General features: G+C 41.4%; 1 protein-coding gene across 2 annotated transcripts in view; it reads left to right on the top strand.

Annotated features, from left to right (window-relative positions):
- The window catches only part of MAP6 (microtubule associated protein 6), an 85,829-nt gene that overhangs the window by 44,182 nt on the left and 19,869 nt on the right, over positions 1 to 21,778 (top strand). For both annotated transcript variants that reach the window (XM_039848083.1, XM_039848082.1), the window contains exon 3: positions 19,419 to 19,632. In XM_039848083.1, the coding sequence (XP_039704017.1) occupies positions 19,419 to 19,632 (214 nt within the window). The remainder of the gene's footprint in view (positions 1 to 19,418; positions 19,633 to 21,778) is intronic.

Raw genomic sequence — 21,778 nt, 5'->3', positions numbered from 1 at the left:
AGTTGGAATGGATGAGAGCACATAGATAGCCCACTTGGGTTCAGGTCTAGCACTCACTAGCTAGGTGACCTTGGGTAAGGCATCCTCTACACCTCATTTTTCTGGAAATAAAATAGAATCGATAGGGTTGAAATAAGAATTAAATAAGAAAGCTCAGTGAGGAAAAGTTACTTGCCCCCAAGGTCATAGAACTAATCATTTAAACCCCAAAGCCCTAGCAGGAAATAGATATAAAAGGAATCAAAAGAGACTCTCTTATAATTTTATTTGACCTGTTGACTAGTGAATTTAAAGTAAGAGATGTCTATATGGTGCCCACAGAGGTAATTTCACCATTACTAGAGATTTACTCCCATACTTGGTGTCTGTTGCAGCAAAACATACCAGAAATGCCTTTGCAGGTAACATTTGCTGGATGGAGTAACATAATTGGATACTCAGTGCCTATCTCCTGGGACAGCAGAAATGATCACTTTTCATTGATCTCCTTTTAGACCTGACCTTGATATTCCTTCCTGCATGCCCTTAAATATATCAAAGCACTGAGGATGTAAGCATGTTCTCTTTCAATTCAATTTCACCTGTCTCATGTTGAAGTTTGTGTTCAGAAGCAAGCAACTGAAGAGGCTAGATCTAGATCTGATCTTCTAGTCCCCAGCCTTTGAATCTGCCTTGTTTTTTTCCCTTTTCATGCTTGAGATTTCTTAGGTAAGAAAGCCACTTGACAGCCATCGATCATCATAATTATGAAAGTGCATTTGTGCTATGTCCTGCTGATCCTCTGTTAAATGATCCCATCTGCAGGAGGAAGTGCGGAAAGGGGGCTAAACAAAGGGCAATGGTCCATTAAGAAACATACTTCTGTATTTCATTAAATCCTCACATCACTACACAAGGTAGATGACATTATCCCTATTTTACAGATGAGGAAACTCAAGCTTAGAAAGGGCAGGTGACTTTCTTAAAGTTACACAGTTGATAAATGGCATGTTTGGGATTAGAAACTAAAGTTCTTTCTGACAGGCTATGATTCGTTATTGTTGAGAATGAATGGAGATTGTGTAAGAATTACCAAAAATACCTAGATATGGCCTACAATCCTACCAACAGTTAAATTTTTACCCAGGTGTAACAGTCTTCGAGATAATTCAGATTATGTTTAAACTAGTCACACTGGCACCCACAGTATGCAATCTAGAGCCAGATACTGTGCCTGGACCTCTATGGACACTTTCTTTTATTTAGCCACATGGCCATAACTTTAAAGTGGTCTTTCACAAAGTGTGTTCCTCTGACCAACTGTATTAGAGTCACTCCAGGAGCCTGTTAAAATACAAATTCCAAGGCTGCTTCTGTGGGGGTGGAGGTGGGAGGTGAAGAGGGGACAGTGGAATTTTTATCATTAAGAAATTCTCTGGTAATGTTTGTCATTCAAAGTTTGGTAACGGTTGTTCTTAAAGGTAATAATAGATCTTTATTATTAATGAAATATTTAAAATCACTCGCTACCTTTTTTGAAGCCTTTCTAAGTTAAGCATTTTGTATTTAAAATGTGGTTATGGATTCTTTTAATGAATAATGAATTTAGGAAGGATACAGATAGTAAGCTGGAACTCAGTGCAGGGCTTAGCTGAGTGAATTTTACTCGGCACCAAGAGGAATTTGAGGGAATTTATTTTTAGACGATTAGTAGGTCACAACTTTAAAATTCAAGTCCTGGTATAAATCGTCTGAAATTTGGCCTTCGGTGTAGACTTTTGTAATATTCTATGTTCTATCAAGTATATGCTTTGAAATATTTAAGTAAAATATTCATAATAAATTATATCAGATAAGATATGAAATTATAGAAATAGATTCATTTCAACTCAGTATCCTTTAATAAACATCAACCATGTACTAGGGGGCAATGGGTCACAAAAATAAATAAGCTGGTGTATTCTAGCAAACATTCAAAGAAGAATTAATACCAATCCTTCACAAACTCTTTCAAAAATAGAAGAGTACACTTCTCAACTCATTCCTGTAAGGCCGGTATTACTCTGATACCCAAACCAGAGAAAGACATGAGGTTCACTGTTTAAGCCCAAATCACCTACTGGTTCTCTGACTCTGGCAGGCGGATTTCAGAGAGAGCGCCTAGGCAGAAAGATCAGTTACAAGAGCACAATGAGGACAGTGAGAGTGATGGAGGTGTTGATGACAGTGGCAGTGATTATAATTACGACAGCACACGCACACACACACAGATACAGTTTTGAAATCCAGCAGTGTGTTTCTGTCAAGGACTCTTCTCAAAGATAGGTGCTGGACTTTTCCTTGCTCTAGAGAGCTCATTGCCGGAATCTTTAAAACGTATGCACAGAAGCTATTAAAATCAATATGTAACTTATGAACTAGAATTGGGAATTTTGCTCCTGTGTCGACAAGATTTACTCTTACTGACTTATTTTCTTTTTTCCCATCCTCCCCACTCTGCTGACACTCCCCTCCCACTATTCTCTCACTGTCCTATTATAAGAGCTCCTTCTATATAAAACCACCATCACTCCCCTGCAGTGTATCTCCAGCCTTTTACAAACTTGACTTCAGATCTGGATTTAGACTCTCTGATCGTTTTATTTGGTTATGACTGCAAACAGTCGAGTGATGGCAGCTATGGAATAAACTGTTTTCTTTCTAGTCCCTTTGGTCTCCAAATAAAAATACATTTGTATCACTTAGTATTTAGAGAAAAGCCTTTTATCTCTTGTGGTGAAATCTTTATTGAATGCATGAGAGCAAAATTAATTCAAAATAAATATACTTGTGATTTCAGGATCCCAAAATAGCTCCCATCCTGGGAACCACTTTTTTTTGGCACATGTTAACCTACTGGAGTCACAAGCAAAGACACAATAGAAAGGTCTGGGTTTGGGTCCTGGCATTGCCACTTGCCAGCTCTATGACTTTAGACAGGTCACTTTATCTCTCTGAGCCTCCATGTTCTAATCTGTAAAATAGGAATAATAACTTTTATCGTGAAGAGTTGGTTTGAGATTAAATTAGGTGAAATATATAAATCAGTTTATTAAAACTTCTGGCACACAGTAATTTTTCACAAATTGCGAATGTAACTTTTACATTAAACAAATGCAACTCATAGGACATATTGTAAGGTGAGTTTATTTTTTGCTTTTCACTCTCCCTTTAAATTTATTCTGTGGAGCAAGTTCCTCCCCAACCCTTACACAAAATTTGTGGCAATTTCTATAACTTGTACAACAAATTTCAGTAAATAAAAGTCCTCCAGTCATTAAAACGTCCAGTCCCATGTCATAATCAAGATGCCAGTCTTCGTAAAGTCCATACTGTCTCCCTCCTGCAGCTCTGGCCTACTTCAGAGCAGAAGCCTATAGTGGGGCTTCTACTCGCCCCATCCTACTCCCCTCCCTCAGCATCTAACCAGGGCTGGGGTTCATGGAGCAAGAGCGGAAGATGATGGGAGCAAGAGAGTTCTTCCTTGACTGCTGTGGTCACAATGATCTGTGTTCTCTGTACCACCAGGTGTTTAGAATGGACTCTTGTGAGCCCTCTGCTGCTGCTGAAGTATGTAAAGAATTGATTTACATACTTCATCTAATTTAATCTTAAACCAACCCTTCGAGATAGAAATTATTATTCCTATTTTACAGATTAGAACATGGAGGTTCTCTGGAGGCCCCCACTCTTCACTGCGATCTCTCCCTGCACACCCCTTGATAAAGGTGAATCTCTTTGGCTGGTCCCATACTCCTTCCTCCACCCTGGACATCCTATATTCCCTCCAGCTTCTTTCTGTTGAGATCTGTTTGCCCCGTGAGGTGGCCCTCTTGACCCCCTCTGACCACAGAAACTGTACCATGCATTCTTTGCCTCAACCAACAGAGAGCACAGGTCACCCCCAACACAGCCATATCTCCTTCTCTCTGCTCCTGGCCAGACTAGCCAACCACATCTCACTCTTCAGATTTCTCAGGAGGGTCACCATTGGTCCTCCACATCCCGCAAGATTCACCAACCCCAACATCCAGGTGTCCTTGAACCTCTCTCTTGATTTTAGTTGAAGTGACAGTGGCTGCCCTTTCACAGCACATAGAGTTCTCACCAATATCCTCTCCTCCCACTACTCCCAGGCTTTCCTTTGAAAATCCTGCATTGTGATCTTGTGCCTTACTTTGGGACATGGTATCATCTCAGTGCCTCAGCTGGATTTTCCATTCAGTCCTGGGACATGGCTATTATTGTATTATTTTTTTTTTTAATCTCAGCATCTCCACTTATTGATTTCCAAGGCCATGACAATTAATTACTCTCAGCTCTGATTTCCTCATCTGTAAAATGAAAATGATGATAATAATGCTTGACTCATAAGGTCTCTGTGAGGATTAAATGAGATAATGCATAAAATGTACTTCATACAGTTCCTGGCACTGAGCAGGTTCTCTTTAATGTAAGCTGCTTTCACTATCATCACCATTATCATGATTAATCTCAAAGCAAATCAGCTTCTAACTGGGAAGGGCCCCTTATTTACACTATTACCCTCCCTCCTCTTATTGCCTATCCAGAGCACACACATACAAACACATATAAATATATACTTGGGGGATATACATACGAACACAGCTACATGTGCAGAGTAGTGACTGTTTGGGGGTGTCAGTCTCTGACCACCTTTGATGCTGGCTCTCCTGTAGCCAGCACCCTTGGTGCCCACTAATTCATTTATCTCTTTACACTGTCCTTCGCGGCAACCTAATTAAGTAGTGGGCCTGTGTGGGGCCATCTGCTACTGGATTATCTGTCATTTCTCTTCCAGAATCCCTGGGGGTCCCCTAATGGCCCCTTGAGTTTCCTGAGGCAGAAAAACAGGGCTAATCCCATTGCTGGGAAATCCTATGCAAGAGCTCCCGTATTAAATGATTACAAACATGAGGATGATTTTTGAATCTCATGCAGGAGTGTTCTGCATACTTTTCCTTCTACTTGTAGTCATTTCTGCTTAAGCTTAGCAAAGTCTGGTTAGGCTCCAAATGATATAAGTAATAGTAGACTTGTTTCCAACTTGTGATAATTTTTTCCTGTCACCTATCACAATAAGACTTCATCTAATCACCCCCTAAGAGTTGTTAGAGGCCATGCTCTGGGCTTTTTCAGCCCCTGTGTTTCTCACCTGTCATACCACATGACTCAAGTCTGCCCCTCGCTAGACAGCAAGCTCCTCATCTTTTATCCCAGGTGCTAACGCAGTGCCTGGCTCATGGTCTCCCTGAGACCTTAGACAGTAACTTTGCCTCCCTGAGCTTAGTTCCCTCATCCATAAAATGGAATGTAATAGTGTCCATCTCAAAAGGTGTTCCTAAGGATTAAATTAAATAAAGCAAAGTACCAGGCGCACTGTAGGCCCTCTGTAAAGGGTAACCATATTATAAATGCTGTAGTCACTCAGAAATTGAATTAAATAATTAGCTAGCAGAGTTGACACTAAGTCAATGATGATTTAATTCAAATCATCATTAAATAAAACATATGTGAATCTTCAGCTTCCAGTCTCTTTCTACCTCAGCCTTAACTATTGGTAAAGATGAGGAACAAATTATACCTATTGTGTATGCTGATGGGAGTGTAAATTAGTATAACTACTCTGGGAAACAATTATTCAGTAAAGGAAAAATGTGCATATCCCATTGTCCTAAAGTGGCCTGAGTCACCCAACCAAAGCACCCCCAGGCCACATCTCCACATCACTCCCCTGGTTGCTGGCCCAGGCAGGTGACTAATGAGACTGAGTTTTACACTGCAGCTTCGTGAAGAAATTCTAAACCTCATTTTTGAAGAAATCCCTCAGATTTTGTGGCCTGAAAACTAGTCTCATATTTCACAGACTCTGATGCTTCTGAGCATGTCTATTACTTCCTTAGAGCTAGCAGGTTGCCGATGGACTTGCTGGAAGTAAAATGACATTGTAAAAAGATAGAAAGGTATTGAAGCCAGCAAAGGTTAGTTGTGCCTGGGTAAATGAAGTCCATAACTCCACTCACCAGACTGCCCACTCTTTTCCTGCCAAGCTGACTCTCCCTGCTGTGCCCCAGAGCGCCCATTACCTCGGATGAGATGGAGCGTGGACAGCCTAAGGCAGAATTTAGTGGGTATCACTTCCAATGCATCATTAGCAACAAGAAAAAAGATGACATTTAATGCACCCAAAAGGGCATCATGGGGATTACCTATATAATATTTTATATTTGATATTATTTAATGATTTCTGAGATTTAGTCATGCTCCAGCGCTGTTAGAACGCATTTGTGTCTCCAAACAAAGGATTGATTTGCAGCCTTCACACATGGTTGATAATCAAGAGTTTGTCATACACAAAAAAGTGCTTTCTTGTCGTTATTTCTTTATGAAATGGAATTGCTAGATCAAAGGATAGCAATTTTAAAGGCTTCATTTACTAACTCACATATTCAACAAATATGCATTGAGCACTTACGACGTACCAGGCACTCTACTGAGCCCTAGCATTACAGTGGTGCCTGCTGTGTTGATCCAGGCTACACTTTCCCAATATCTTTGCCAACAGTGGATGCTGTTACGCTTTTTCCCCTTTGGCAATCTCCATGAAAATAGTTATATACTCCAATTTTAAATGTAATAAATAAGTACATAAATGTGCAAAGAAGATAGATATTTATATGATTGGGGCATAAGGAAAGACTTTCAAAGCATAACCTCAAGAGTAAACAGGATAAAGGAAAAGATGGATAGCTTAGGCCATGTACAAATTTAAAGCTTATATATGTATATGTAGATATACATATATCCATATCTTTTCCATATCTCTCTCTAATATATATTCATATATATTAGGCAAAGGAAAGCTGAGTAACATAGTTGCAAAGAATTATTACCTTTTATTTTTACCTCAGAGAATTCTTACAAGTTAATAGGAAAAAGAAAAATGAAAAACTGACTAATTGCTGTGTTAGTTTACAATTAAAAAAGTAAAGACAAGAATGTTAAACCAACAAATCAATGAAAAAGTTCTTGCCCTCACTAGTAAATAGATAAAAGAAAGTCAAAACTAATATGAGATATCATTTCAAAAGTTAAAGGTCTTAGAATCTTAACTGCTGGTAAGGATGAGGAACAAATTATACCCATTGTGTATGCTGATGGGAGTATAAATTGGTATAACTACTCTGGGAAACAGTTTGGCATTATTCAGTAAAGGAAAAATGTACATATCCCACGACTCAGTAATTCCACTCCTGGTTATATACCCGACATGTGTAAGAATGTTAACTACAGAGCTGTTAATAATAGCAGGAAAATAAAATCAATTCAAACGTCAGAAAAAAAAAAAAGGATTTGTTTAGCAACACTGAGTGCATGCTAAACTGTTTGAGCCTGCAAACGAGGCACGAGGGACACAGAGATGGCTCAGAAGCCACCTCTGCCTTCCGGAGCCTCACAGATGGGCTCGGAAACAAATGACTAAGAACACAATGTGAGAAATCAAACAAAGAAGCTAGTACAAGGGCAGTCCCAGGGCACCACAGGAGGCAGGGAGCACCTCCCTGAAAGGGGAGGGGTTCCAGGGGAGAGGACTTTGCACATTTATATTCCAGTTGGATTTTTTAAACAGCTTTCTTGAGTTACAATTTACGTAACAGAAATTTACTCCTTTTAAGTGTGCAGTTTGATGAGATTTAATAAATCTATACAGTGGTACAACCATCTCTGAAAGATAAGGTTTGCTGCCATCCCTCATGTTCTATTATGGTCAGGCTTCCCTCCCACCCCAGGCCTAGGCAACCACTGATCTTTGTGTTTCTACAGTTTGTCTTTTCTAGAAATTTCATGTAAATGGAATCATATAATAGATGATGTTTCCTGTCTAGCTTTTCTCATTTAGCATGATATTTTCGAGATTAATCCATATTGGTTCATTCCTTTTTACTGCTGAGTATTATTTCGTTAGATGGATTTACCCATTTTGTTTACTCGTTCATCACTTTACGAACCTTTGGGTTATTTCCAGCTTTTTGGCTGTCATGAGTAATGCTGTTATTAACATCCGTGTACAAGTTGTTTGTAGGTGTATGTTTTCATTTCTCTTTAGCACTTAGGAGTAGAATTGCTGGGTCATATTGTTAGTGTATTGTTAACTTTAAAAAAATGGTTTTTTTCCCCCAAAGTAGCTGTACATTTTACGTTCCCATTAGCAATGTATGAGAGGTCCAGTTGTTCCACATTTTTGTCAACATTTAGTGTTATCCATGTTTTTTATTCTAGTGAGTATGTGGTGGTATCTTACTGTAGTTTTAATTTGTATTTCTCTAATGACTAGTGGTGTTGACCATTTTTTCATGTGCTTATTTGCCATTTGTATACCTTCTTTGGTGAAGTATCTATTAATATTTTCCCATTTTTAAATTAGGTGGTTTGTCTTCTTATTACTGAGTTTTATGAAATCTTTATATATTCTACATACAAATTTAAAGCTTATATATGGATATATAGATATAGACATATCCATATTTTATCCATATTCATAAGGTATATGCTTTACAAATATTTTTTTCTGAGACTATAGGTTGTCTTTTCCTTATTTTAATGGTATATTTTGAAGAGTGAAAATGTTTAATTTTAATGAACTTGAATTCATCATTTTTTTCTTTTATTGTTTTAGGTTTTGTGTCATATCTAAGAAATCTTTGTCTACTCCAAGGTCACAAAGATTTTCTTCTATGCTTTCTTTTAGAAGTTGTATGGTTTTGGGGTTTCCATTTAGGTCTATAGCCCATTTCTAATTACGGTCATGCTCTGCATAAGGACGTTTAGGTCAGTGATGGACCGCATGTATGATGGTGGTCCCACAAAATTATAATGGAGCTGAAAAGGTCTTATCACCTAGTAACATCGTAGCTGTTGGCAACGTCATAGTGCAACACATTATTCACATGTTTGTAGTGATGCTGGTGTAAACAAACTTACTATGCTGCCAGTCCTATAAAAGTATAGCATGTACAATTACAGTAGTTAGCTATACCATCTAGATTTGAGGAGGTATACTCTATGATGTTCAGACAATGATCAAATCACTTAAGGACACAATTCTCAGGACATATTCTCCGTTGTTAAACAGCACATGCCTATAATTTTTGTGTATGGCGTAAGGTAATGGATGAGATTCATTTTCTTTTCGTACGGATATCCAATTTTCCCAGCACCATTTGTTGATAAGACTATCCTTTCCTCCACTGAATTAATTACCTTAGCACCTTTGTCAAATATAAATCAACCATATATGTGAGCAGGGGTATGATGGTAAATGTTTAACAACTGGCTCTCTGGAAAAAAGGAGGGGCCTGATTTGTAGTGTTGGCCAATTTTTTGATGTGGATACTCCTATGTGGCTGATTTCAAGATACCAATAGTTTACAATTAGCTCAACAACTTCCTCAAAATTTAACAATAGGCTCTGTGATCCAGTATAAGCCAGCTCCAACACATAAAGATCGATTTCTGACCTCTCTATTTCGTTCATTGATCTATGTGTCTATATTTATGCTAGTAACATATTTGATTACTATAGCTTTATAAAAAGTTTTGAAATCAGATAGTGTGACTCCTCAGACTCCGTTTCTCTTTCTCAAAATTGTTTGGCAAGTCTAGATCTTTTACATTCCATATAATTTTTAAGATCAGCTTGTCATTTTCTGATAAAAAGTCATTCTGAGATTTTGATAATGATTGCTTTGAATTTATAGGTAAATTTCTAGAATTGCCAGTTTAATAATATTGCCTCTTCTAATTTATGAACATGGTATATGTCTTTATTTATTTAGCTCTTCAATTCTTCTCACCAATGTTGTGTAGTTTTCAGTATGTAGACATTGTACTTCTTTTGTTAAATTTATTCCTAAGTATTCTATTATTTCTGATTCTATTGTGAATGGATTTTTAAATTTTTTATTTTCCCAATGTCTATTACTACTCTATAGAAATGGAATTAATTTTTGTATATTGATTATCCAAGATATAGCATCCATGCTAAACTCACTCATTTGTTCTAGTACTTTTTGTAGATTCCTGAGGATTTTTTAAATTCAAGATCATGTTATATGCAAGTGATGACAGTTTTACTTCTTTTCTAATCTATGTAACTTTAATTTCTTTTTCTTGCTTTATTATACTAGCCTCTAGTGCAATGTTGAATAGATAAGAGTAGACATCTTCGCCTTGTTCCTGATCTTAAGGGAAAAGCATTCCATCTTTCACCGAGTATGATGTTAGTTGTAGGGTTTTTGTAGATGTTGTCTTTTAAGTTGAGGAAGTTCTCTTTTATTTCTAGTTTGCTGAGTTCTTTAATCATGAAAAAATGTTTGATTTTGTCAAATGTTTTTTTTTTTCAAATTTATAGACATAAATCAAGAAGTCATAAAATGATGGTTTCTTCAGCACCAGCTTTATTTGTTTAAAAAGATACTTATTAAGTACTTCTTGTGCACAGAACAAAAAGTGAGGAAACTTAGATTTATTGAGTACTTCACCAGATGTATCATACAACATCCTTGGCACTTTGCGCAGATCATCTCTTAGGAGTGTACTCCCTGAATTCTAGATATACCCGAAGGAGGCAGCACTTTCTCCCACCTTTCAGGGCACACTCGCAGTGTTCCCATTTCCTATCTTAGGAACCATCTTTCTGCAAGTAATGGACACAGATTCTCAGGGACCCGACTAACTAGAAGGGTGCAGCCTTCCTTCTTCACCCTCAACTGGATAACTCTATGTTCTTTTGGCATAACCACTCCAGCACAGGAAAGGACATTCCTATGCCTAACAAACCCAGATAAAAATAGGGAAATGGGGGATGAGGCAGAATGATGAGAGTAATTGTAATTTTCTTGTAACTTCATATCTAGCTCTTATTTTTTTTCTACTTGAGGTATATTTGTACATGTACTTATTTTAACCACCACACTCCTCCATTCTAATCCTTCACCTCTGCCAACTGTAGGTTTCTTATTTTATATCCTTTTTCTCCCTTACAGTTCCTAGCATAGTACCTAATAAATACTGAACCTAAATTAGTTTGTATAGAATCAAATCGATCCTAGTTTGAGCATTTTTCATTTTTAACTATCTGTCCTCATAATTCTATATATATTGTGTACATGGGCTTTCTTTGTGTGAGACATTGTTTCCCAGGTGTACAGGGGTCTGTGAGCCACATGCAGCATATGACAGGACTTAGCAGCTTCCTGCAGACGAGCTATTTACCTAATGAGGGGACTCGAGTCTTTATAGCTGTTATTGCCAAATGTTACCCGTGTCAGGTCTTTCTATGTAAGGGAAAGGGAGGATTCTTTTCCATTCTCTATTCGTATTAGATTAGCTTCAACCTTTTTTTTTACATACAGACATTTTTTTGCCCAAAGATGTGCTTTTCTTATTTTAACAAACCATCAGACATGGTTTTATTGGTGTGCACGTGTCTATTGGATATTAATGGATAAGAAGAGCAACCCTAAATGGTTATAATGTCAGCATTCTCTATAAGATTCTCTTTTCTCCCTTTCACACAAAAGAGGCTGAAAGGTGCATTCAAGCATATACACATGCATAGATCATAAATCTCCTCTCTCGATCCAGTCACTTCTGCCAGGAAAAAGCAGTCTTCTACTCTCTGAAAGGAGGGAGAAGGCTTTCCAAGGCCTCCTGCAATCCTCTAGTCTCAGGGACGTTCTTTCCTTTTTAATCTACAAATCCTACTTTCTTTAAGCAACCCCTGGCAATATAAGCTGGCAACCAACAGTGTTCACTGACTGCCTCCGTCAGAGTTCATAAAGGAGCCTGCTTCCCTTCCTCGAGAACACTCTAATATAACAAATGTAGACAAGATTTTTGAACAGAGACTTAGTATGTTTCCATGACAACATAAATTATCTATGAAAATCTCTAGGAAAATTTTAGACCATTAAAATCTTAATGCACAGTTTTCTTCCTTCGTAAAGCAATAGAGGAATGTTGAAAATTTTGTTGTCAAGAGGTCAGAGAAAGAATTTTATTTCCCAAGGACTTAGATACAGAAGAAATAAATCTGGGACTTATGGGCAGAGAAATGGAATTTATATATGATTGTAGTTGGCAGTAATCCATTATTCTAAGTCTCCATTTTTGTCAAAAAAGATTTGTACCAATTAACACATGTATATATCCTTCACAGCAGTAAATTTTTTCCTTGTATAATTCTGTGTCATTGTATCTTATAAATGTCAGGTTTTCAATTTAGACATGAAAGGCCAGCCTCTATTCTCTTCTTTTACCATGCTTCTTTTCCAAAGCCAAACCCTCATGCCATTTTCTTGATGTCTCCCCTCCCCCCACTTCTGGGACCTGGCTTCATCAATCACCCGGCTCTCTCCTGTCTCAGTCTCTCTCTTTATAATTGCTCTTTCAATATCTCCCCTTGAATCAATGCAGGAAAATGTGCTTAAGTGGGATGAGGCCTTAAGAAGCAAACATCTGTTTATGGTGGACACTCAGTATTGGAGATTCATTTAATCAGGCATCATTGAATGAGATTTTGTTCAAGTCTAACGCGAACTGCATTCAGAAATAAATCTAGCATTGAAAGCTGCTGCCCAAATTTTGCCCCCTCTGGATGCCAAACTGTTGACTGCAGTAGTTGTAAATATCGCAATAGCTAGACATATATTTGATTGTGTATTGTTCGGATCATCATACCTAACTACAAGGTCAGTGGAGGCAGAAGCTGCATCTGCCTGTACTTGCTACAGTTCTAGCTCTGTGACCGGAACATAGAAGATATTCAATTTTTCTTGAACAAACAATGCTGTACTGTAAACCAAATCCATTATTATACAGTTATCCACCGTGGACTTTGCAATTCTAACACAAATGTCCAGTACTCTTCTGAGACCTTGCGTCAATCCTTTCCAGATGAGCTCATTGAAGTTCAGGGCAGGCAAGGGACTAACCTGAGGGTTAGAGCCGGGATCAACCCCAGGTTTATCTTATTCTAGAGCCTGTGCTCTTGCCAGTAAACCACCGGCTCTGTTCTGGCCCAGGCTCTGCTTCTCGCCTTGTTAAACTCTGCTTGCACTTACCCAAGCCCTGTATGTGCTGTGTGCACTGAGACCACTGAGGCCCCTGAGGGCCTGTCTTTCTTTGTTTCTGCTTATGATCTGGCCCCAACGCAGGTGCATCTTGCTGCATAGAGGAATGTGCTACCTTCTAGTGAACACTGCAGAATGTTCACCCTCAGTTTCTTATGACCAGAGCGTGACCCACTCTGTTAACTTGATGCTGCAGCTCTGCTGGGAACTTGAACTTCCTGTGCTCTGCTTACACCAGTGCTTCCTGCCTTGTGAGATGGAGCCTGGATGTTTTAAATCCCTTTTGATGGGAAGAATAATTTCCAATTGGGATCTGTATTAGACTCTATTGCTGTGTGGCAAATTATTCCAAAACTTAGCAGCTTATGCCAACAAACATTTATTGTCTTATACGATTTCCGAGGGTCAGAAATCCAGCTGGGTGGTTCTAGCTCAGGGTCTCTTATGAGGTCACCTGAACTCTTGCCTGGAGCTGAGGCTCCTCTTTGTAGATGGCTCACTCACATGGCTTTTGGACCTTGTCACATAGGGGCTGCTTGAGTGTCATCATAACCTAACAGCTTGCTGTCCCGAGAGTGAGTGATCCGAGAGAGAGCAAGGAGGAGGATGCAAGGTCTTTACTGGTCCAGTCTCAGAAGTTACATACCATCACTTCCACTATAATGTTTGTTGGAAGCAAGTCCAATCACATTTAAGGAAAGAGGAATTAAGTTCCACCTAAGGGAAGAGTGTCAAAGGATTTGTGGACATCATGTAAGAAGTGACATGGATGCCAGATGCTATGAGATGCTTGCATAGCAACTTTATGCTCCTCCCTGGCTGGGGCAGCCCAGGACTTCCTGCTCAGCTGTTCACACGGGTGAGGTGGAGGCTGCATTCTGCACACCGGTCCTAGGAACGGTGAGGGTTATACCGATGCAGAAGGACAGTCCTCACCCTTAACAACGGCACAGTCTGGGAGGGAAGAACGATATCTGCACAGGTAGCCTACTGTAAGATAGAGCACGGCGAGTGCTACGGCAATGAAAACAGAGGAGGACGAGCTCGATTCAGTGGTGGGACTGGGGAAGGCTCCCTAGAGGGGAAGGCGCTTGAGCTTGGCATGGAAGGTCATGTAGATATCGGTAGCTGAAGGTGTGGAGGGAAGGGTGTGCCAGGAATGGGAACAGCATGGGCAAAAACTCAGTGGTAGGAAAGTACAGTACATGTTTGGGGAGGGGTAGCATATGTTCTCAGTGGTAAAAATCGGTGATAGTACCTATGGCGCAGGGTCGTTGTGAGTATTACACAAGATAATGAATTTAAAGAGTTTCGTGCAGTGCCTGGCACACAGAAAAGGCTCACTAAATGATAATGGGAATAAATGACTGATGAAGATAAGTAAATAGGCTGGAAAGGTAATTTGGGGCCAAGTCACAGGGCCCTGCCTGTCATCCTGAGGAATCATAATGTGTGGGGACTAAAGGGGACCTTAGTTTGGAATTCATCATATAGGAAACTGAGACTTGTTGAGGTGTTTTAGTAGGGGAGCGGTGTGCTCACAGCCAAGCTGGAGGAAGAGTTTTTCCACAACTCTGGATGAATCAGAGTGAGGAATGAGGAGCCAGGATCTGATGTGCTGTGATCCTGGTGCCACAGTCCAGGGACAGGAGGTACTGAGGGCCCAGGTGAGATGGGGCACAGGGACTGGACAGGAGATGAAGCTAGAGTATTTTTTGACTCCTTTAAAAACTTTGCCTGGTCAGCAAGATCCTGAAGTCCCGCTTTAGCAGCTGCTTTGAACATGACTATAAGTTGCCTAAAGGTCCCAAGGAAGCAGCCCAGGAGCATCTCGTCTACCAAGTCTCTGAGAGATGGCTCACACTGGGCCTGGCTCTGCCACTGGGGAAGGGGGTGCTTGGAGGCTGGCCCAGCCTTTTCCTATAGACTTTCCCAGCACAAATGAACCACCAGAGTCTTTGAACCCCAGACCTGAGCGTAATGATTGAGCCTACTTCTATGTGCAGTTTACCGCCCCCCACCCCAACACGCAGAGAAATATCATAGCCCAAAACCCTCCTCTGCCCCTGCAGAGTGTGTGCAGGAGATAAATCATGCACTAAGCCTCAAGTGACGGCGTCCACCCACAGATCCACTGTGGAAGGGACAGTGGGCCCTTGACAATGTAGTTGAAAATCATCCTGCCCCCATAATTCCCCCACATCATGATACAGGAGAAGGCGTGGCATGTGGAACACCCTTGGGATGCCAGAGGTGGCAGCCCGCAGGTGGGGGCTTTCTCAGTGTCTACTCAGACTGAAGGGAAGGGCTCTGTCGTGACTGCTGCCAGGAGTCGAAGCCACCATTAGCTGTCACGAGCTGAAAGCAGGTATTGGGCAAGTGTTAGTTAAATTTTTCTCTTCTTATCTGCCCCCCAATTCTCAGGTGCTCCTTTCTACCCCCAGCCCTTTACCACTATGGCAGCTTCGCTCAGCAGTGGCACTGGGCTGCTTCCTGTCAACCTAGGGAGAGTGGGTTTTATGAAAGACTCCAAAGATTTACTTTAGTAAGGGAAACTCTTCTCTACAGGAACTTACAGACACAGGGCACATGGGTATTAGGGGATAGTTTTAGCAGCGAGAGAAGCCCCAACTGTGAGCAGCCTTCATAAGTACAGAACACTTGATTTTCTCTAATTCTCCAAGTGTTCCTTGAGTGTTTTGTTCCGTGCTGTGCAGGGCACTAGGGAAACACAGAGCTCAGTTCCTGTTGAAGAGAGACTCCTTTTAGAGCAGGAGACAAGCTTGTGAGCACATTATCATTTCAGCATAATCAGCACTGGAATAGAAGCACATTTGGGACCTTTTCATACCTCTAAGGAGCAAGCACCTGCCCTGTCAGGGGCAAGGCAGGAAGGGCTCAGGAGGAGGGCCATGAGCTAACCAGAAGTGAAACCGAATAATAGCTACTTCTATTAAAAGCCCACTCAATGCCAAGCCTTTACATCCTGTGAAGAATGTGAGAAAGATATGGAGCATGGCCTGCATGAAGGAAGGGCCCTGGCGGAGCAGGCAGGGACTGAAGTCCTAGTTCAGATCTGCCTCTAACCTGCAGTCTGACACAGGATAAGTTCAAGGACATCCCTCTGCAGCCACGCAAATGAGATTGGACTCGAAGGTAGAGTTCTGTTTTCTATTAAGTATCTTATCTCTCAAGAGAGACAAAATGAATTCAGGTAAGCATTAAAGAACAACATGAAACTACATAAGGAACCACAAAGTTGAGCAGTAGAGTAAAGGGTTCAGGAACTGAGAGAGGGGAAACTTTGGGCTGAGAAATCCAGGAAGGGTTCCTGGAAGAGGAGAGCCCTGAGCTGGGCTTGAAGAACAATTAAAATTGGAGCAGTCTGAGAGGAGAAGGACACCATAATGGAGGAATAGTGCTGCTTTTCTCAGGAACGTTCAGTGGCTCCCCAGACCTACCACACATGGCATTTCAGGGTCTGTATAGCCTGGCCCAGCTTCTACCCAGCCCAGTCATCTCGACATCCCCTCCTGCACCCTGAGCAGTCCACCTGCTCTCTGAATGTGCAGATACAGACTGCCGCCTGAATTCCCTTCGTCTCCTGCTGTTTCTTTCAGTGCCTCCTTCCCCACTCCTCTGCTTCGGAATTGAACAGTCTTTTCCTTTCCCTCTGAACTCTCTCCCGTTTGCTTAGGGTCACACATGGACAAAGCCTAAGCCACTAAACTACAGACACCTCGACTGTGGTGTACCCCTCCCCGTGGGCCACATGTCACACCAATGGCTCATGTTTGGCAAATGTCGGATGAATGAATGAATGAATGATCAAGCCAGAACATGGTTTCACAGAAAGGGAAGTTCATGGCTCCAGGGGTTCATGAACTTGTAGCAAGAGGCCCTGAACATGACCGACCTGAGCATGTGGCCCATACTGCTGTGGGTGGGGTATCTCAAAGCTGGAGGAGCTCAGGTGTCATCTAGCCCAGTCTGTGTCATATGAACCCTCCACAGCATTGCAGATAGCAGGCCAGACCTTGTACAAGCGCCTTCAGTGCAGACCCATGCTGTAGCTATAGCACATTGCCCAAGTGCAGTGGGAAGGATGTAGTCTGTGGAGCCTGACTGACCTGGGTTCAGATTTCAACTCTGCTATTTGCCAGCTTTTTGGCCTTATGCAAGCCACTTTCTGAGTCTTGGTTACTCTTTATTTTGTAAAAGGAATATAATACTACCTCCTTTCAAAGGTGTTGTAAAGATTATAGAAAATATACCAACCACACACACACACACACACACACACACACACCAGCTTATGAAAGGTAACTAAAGAATAGCAGCTAATTTTATTTTTATGACGTGATTAGTTGTTACATATGGCTAGGAAAGTTTAGCGGAGAGTTCAAAGTAACAAAATTTGTATTTAAACCTAACAGTCTGTCATAATTACAATTAACTTAATATGGTACTCATTAACATGGTCTCATATGAAGACAATGTGCCAAAGATGTTCAGGATCAGGGGTAACCACACTTTTGCCCTAAGGACACACCCCGTGGAAAATACTCACACTGAGACACTTGCCAGCCCACAGGGGCTGCTGCAGACATCCAGAAAGCTGCAGAGGCTGGCCTGGGAGAGATGGCCCAGAAACGGTGATCAGGGCCAGTGTACACCTATCTCAGTTCTAATTCTGGAATCAGGCAGGGATAGGAGCAGAGAACTCAGGTCTCTGCCATCATATATTTAGGACCCAGGTTGTTACTTGTTTGGCTGCTAGGAGGTTTAGGCCAAGTATTAGGGGCACGTCCAACAGACGGGGCTTCAGTCCTGAGGAGTGGGAAGAAGGGAGGCAGCCTGGAGCCTCAGGCAGGTAATGGTGACCAGAGCCCCACATGTAACCAGGGTCAGCCCTAGGCCTGTATGTAGAGCCAAAATGATTCAGAAGTCAGGTCTTAGTAACTGGTTGAAACTTTGGAAGGTGGAGAAGGGAGGAGGAGAAGCGAGGAAAGGACCAAAAAGTAGCTTTGATGCCAGAGTGGATGGGTGGCATTATCAGAATCAGGAAGGTCTCAACTCTCATCCCAAATTCCTTCTCCCAGTTTTCCAGTCTCAGTGGATAGCACCCCCGCCCACAGCCCAAAGCCCTAGAGTTTCCCCAGTTCTCTCCCTGACCCTGACCTCCCACAGTGCAGCTGTTTTCAAGTCCTGCCCACATCCCTCTTGAAACAGTGCCCTGTTCTCCGTCCCCAGTGCCACTATCCTGGTTCGGGCCTCCACTTTCCTCCTAGCTTCCTGCCTCACCTCTCCTTTCTGTCCACCATTTGCACTGCTGCAAAATTCTCTTTTCTAAAAGTAATCTAACCATACTCATCCTAAGCTTGAAATCATTTGGTAACTCTTTATTACAGTCCTAAGCATCTCCTTAGCATAGCTAGCAGGACCTTCATGATCTATCCAGCTTCTTATGCCCTTCCCCATAAGCTTCAACCCAGACACCTGAACTTCCTGCAGGTCCCCCACAGGGGGCCATGCCTCTTATGACCCTCTTCCTGTACTCCCCATTCTGCCTGGACCTGCTCCCCCCATTCTAGCCAGCTCCCTATCAGCCTCTCTGACTTCACTCCAGAACCAGTCCCCCCACCCACCGCCCTGACTCCTGGGCTGGCATCAGAGCAAGTTCTAGCACCATAAGAAGCAAGCCCTCTGCTACCAAAGGGAGGAATTATCCTTAAGAATTCTGGATCACAAAGGGTCTTCATCATGACAAAGCGGGGAAGGGAACTGACGTTCGTCATTTGACTGCAATATACCAGGCACATTGTCTAACACAATGCCTGACACATTCTCATGTAACTTTCCCAGCTCTAACCTCACACACAACAGGCACTCAATTAGGTGTGTAGAACCCATGAAAGACTGAATGGACTGAGTTTTTCAGCCTCATTTTAGATATCAGGAAAATGAGGCCCAAAGATTAGAATTGCCTGTCCCTGATCACACAGTGGGAGCTGGGAGCCTGAGCTCTTCTCCAAGGTACTACTGCTATTGCCACAGCCCACATTAACTTGGCAGGAGAAAAACTTATGCTTATCCGTGAGGACAGAGTGGAGTTAATTCTTCAGCCACACATCAGTCAGTGCCACAAGCACTAAATGCCAACTTGCTGAGTTTGCAGCCCTGTGTGAGGAGCACTGCTTCCAGGCTTATGATGTTTCCTATCACTGCACTTTCTTTGATTCACAGGAATGAATTCAGAGCATGGACAGACATCAAGCCTGTGAAGCCTATAAAAGCGAAGCCCCAGTACAAGCCTCCAGATGATAAGATGGTTCATGAGACCAGTTACAGTGCCCAGTTCAAAGGGGAAGCCAATAAGCCAACACCAGCTGATAATAAGGTCACTGAGCGCAGAAGAATACGCAGCCTCTATAGCGAACCTTTCAAGGAACTCCCAAAGGTGAGACGGATCTTGTGGGGAACCCATCAGCACAGGCTGGAACTGAGGGGTTCACTGCAGCAGAGCATGGGGGCCTGGTTCCCAAGGGCTCTTGTAAAATCCTTCCTTTTCTTTGTATCACTCTGAGACAGAAGGGCTTTCTTTTTCTTTTTGTTAAATTTATTGAGGTAACATTGGTTAATAACCTTATATAAATTTCAGGTATACAGCTTTATAATTTGATATCTGTAAACTCAATTGAATGCTCACCACCAAAAGTCTAGTTTCTGTCCACCATCATATATTTGGCCCCCTTTACCCAGTTCGCCCTCACCTACCCCCTTCCCTTCTGGTAACCACCATTCTGTTTTGTGTATCTGTGAGTTCGTTTTTGTTTTGTTAGTTCATTTGTTACTTTTTGTTTTAAATTCCTCTACGAGTAAAATCGTACAGTTTTTGTCTGACTTAATTTCACTTAACATAATACCTTCAGGGTCTATCTATGCTGTTGCAAATGGCAATATTTCATCTTTTTATTTAGTATTCCATTGTGTGTGTATGTGTATGTGTGTATACACATTTTCTTTATCCATTCATCCGTCGATGGACACTTAGGTTGCTTCTATATCTTGGCTATTGTAACTGCAATGAACGTAGGGGTACAGACATCTTTATAAATTGGTGTTCTCCTATTCTTTGGATAAATACCGAGAAATGGAATTGCTGGGCTATATGGTAATTCTAGTCTTAATTTTTTGAGGAACCTCCATACTGTTTTCCATAGTGGCTGCACTCATCATTCCAACCAACAGTGCACAAGGATTCTCTTTTGTCTACATCCTCTCCAACACGTGTTATTTCTTGTCTTCTTGATAATAGCCATTCTAACAGGTGTGAGGTGATATCTCATTGTGGTTTTGATGACATGATTTTACATACAGAGAACACTAAAGACCGCACCAAAAACTATTAGAAATAATAAATGAATACAGTAAAGTTGACAGATAAAAAAAATCAATATACAAAAATCTGTTGCATATCTATATACTAACAAAGAAACATCAGGAAGAGAAATGAGGAAAGCAATCCCATTTACAATCACAAAAAAATAATTAAATAAAATACCTAGGACTAGACTTAAAAACAGGAACAGGGCTTCTTAACAGGAACCTTCATTCAATTCAAAGGGAATGTGAAAAAGGAATATTATCCAAAATAAAAACATCTTGAAGACTGGCAGATGTCTAGAGAACTAGCTCTTGATTTTAAGAAGCCCAGAAATAAAGTGGCAGAAAATCTCACCTGGGCTTAAATCCCTTGTCTTAAATTAATTGTGTTTGCCCCTGAAGTGCTGGCCCGGTATTGGAGGCATTTTTGCCTGCTTCCTTCCCACCCTGGCCCCTGCCTCATCCTCAGCCCCAGTCACTGGACACTTCCTCCTCACCCCACCATCCTTTTTTATCCTTTCCCTCAATAAACACCATCCACCAGCAATTCTTGGTCTGTCACAGTATGCCTGTCATATCAGCTGCAAGATGCGCTCTGAGTAATTTATTACTATAATAAACAGTTTGTGAAAGATTTACATTTCTAAGTAACTTACAGTGGATTCAGGGATTTTCCTCTAACAACACTATTTTGCCTTATTTGCATCCCAGAATGCATGAAAGAGAAGAAGAAGAAGAAGAGCAAAAGAGAGAGAGAGAAAAGCATGTTGGAGATTAAGCTGCTAAAACAGGAATCATATACACCAGAGTTTATTCTTTGAGGTCAGGCCATAGAGAATCGTGCGAATATCAGCTCTCCCATCTGTAATAGCAGAAAAAGTCTGAGAACCTAAATAGCCTTTTCTCTGCTTTGCCCTAAAGTCTTGCACTCAGTGATTTGCTATTTGGCCCAGGACTGGTTGACAGATAAGATAACTAACTGGCCCAGTTTGCCTGGACTCCTCCTCCAGTTGTAGCACTGAAAGTTTCATGTTCCGTGAAAGCCCTCAGTCCCAGGCAAACCAGGATGATTAGTTACCTTACACACAGCTCAGGGGTGACTGAAAACCCCTGGACCTCAATGAGTAAGTGACCTAGGCTGTGAGGCCCAATGTCATCTCTGTCCACCTCCCACAGATGAAGTGGAACCCAGGACATAGGGTTGGCTTTGCACAAAAGAA

This window comes from Pteropus medius, unplaced genomic scaffold (genome assembly GCF_902729225.1).
Source record: "Pteropus medius unplaced genomic scaffold, Ma_sr-lr_union100, whole genome shotgun sequence".
NCBI lineage: Eukaryota > Metazoa > Chordata > Mammalia > Chiroptera > Pteropodidae > Pteropus > Pteropus medius.
Note: the sequence above shows the minus strand (reverse complement) of the source record. Positions and strands in the feature narration are given on the sequence as shown.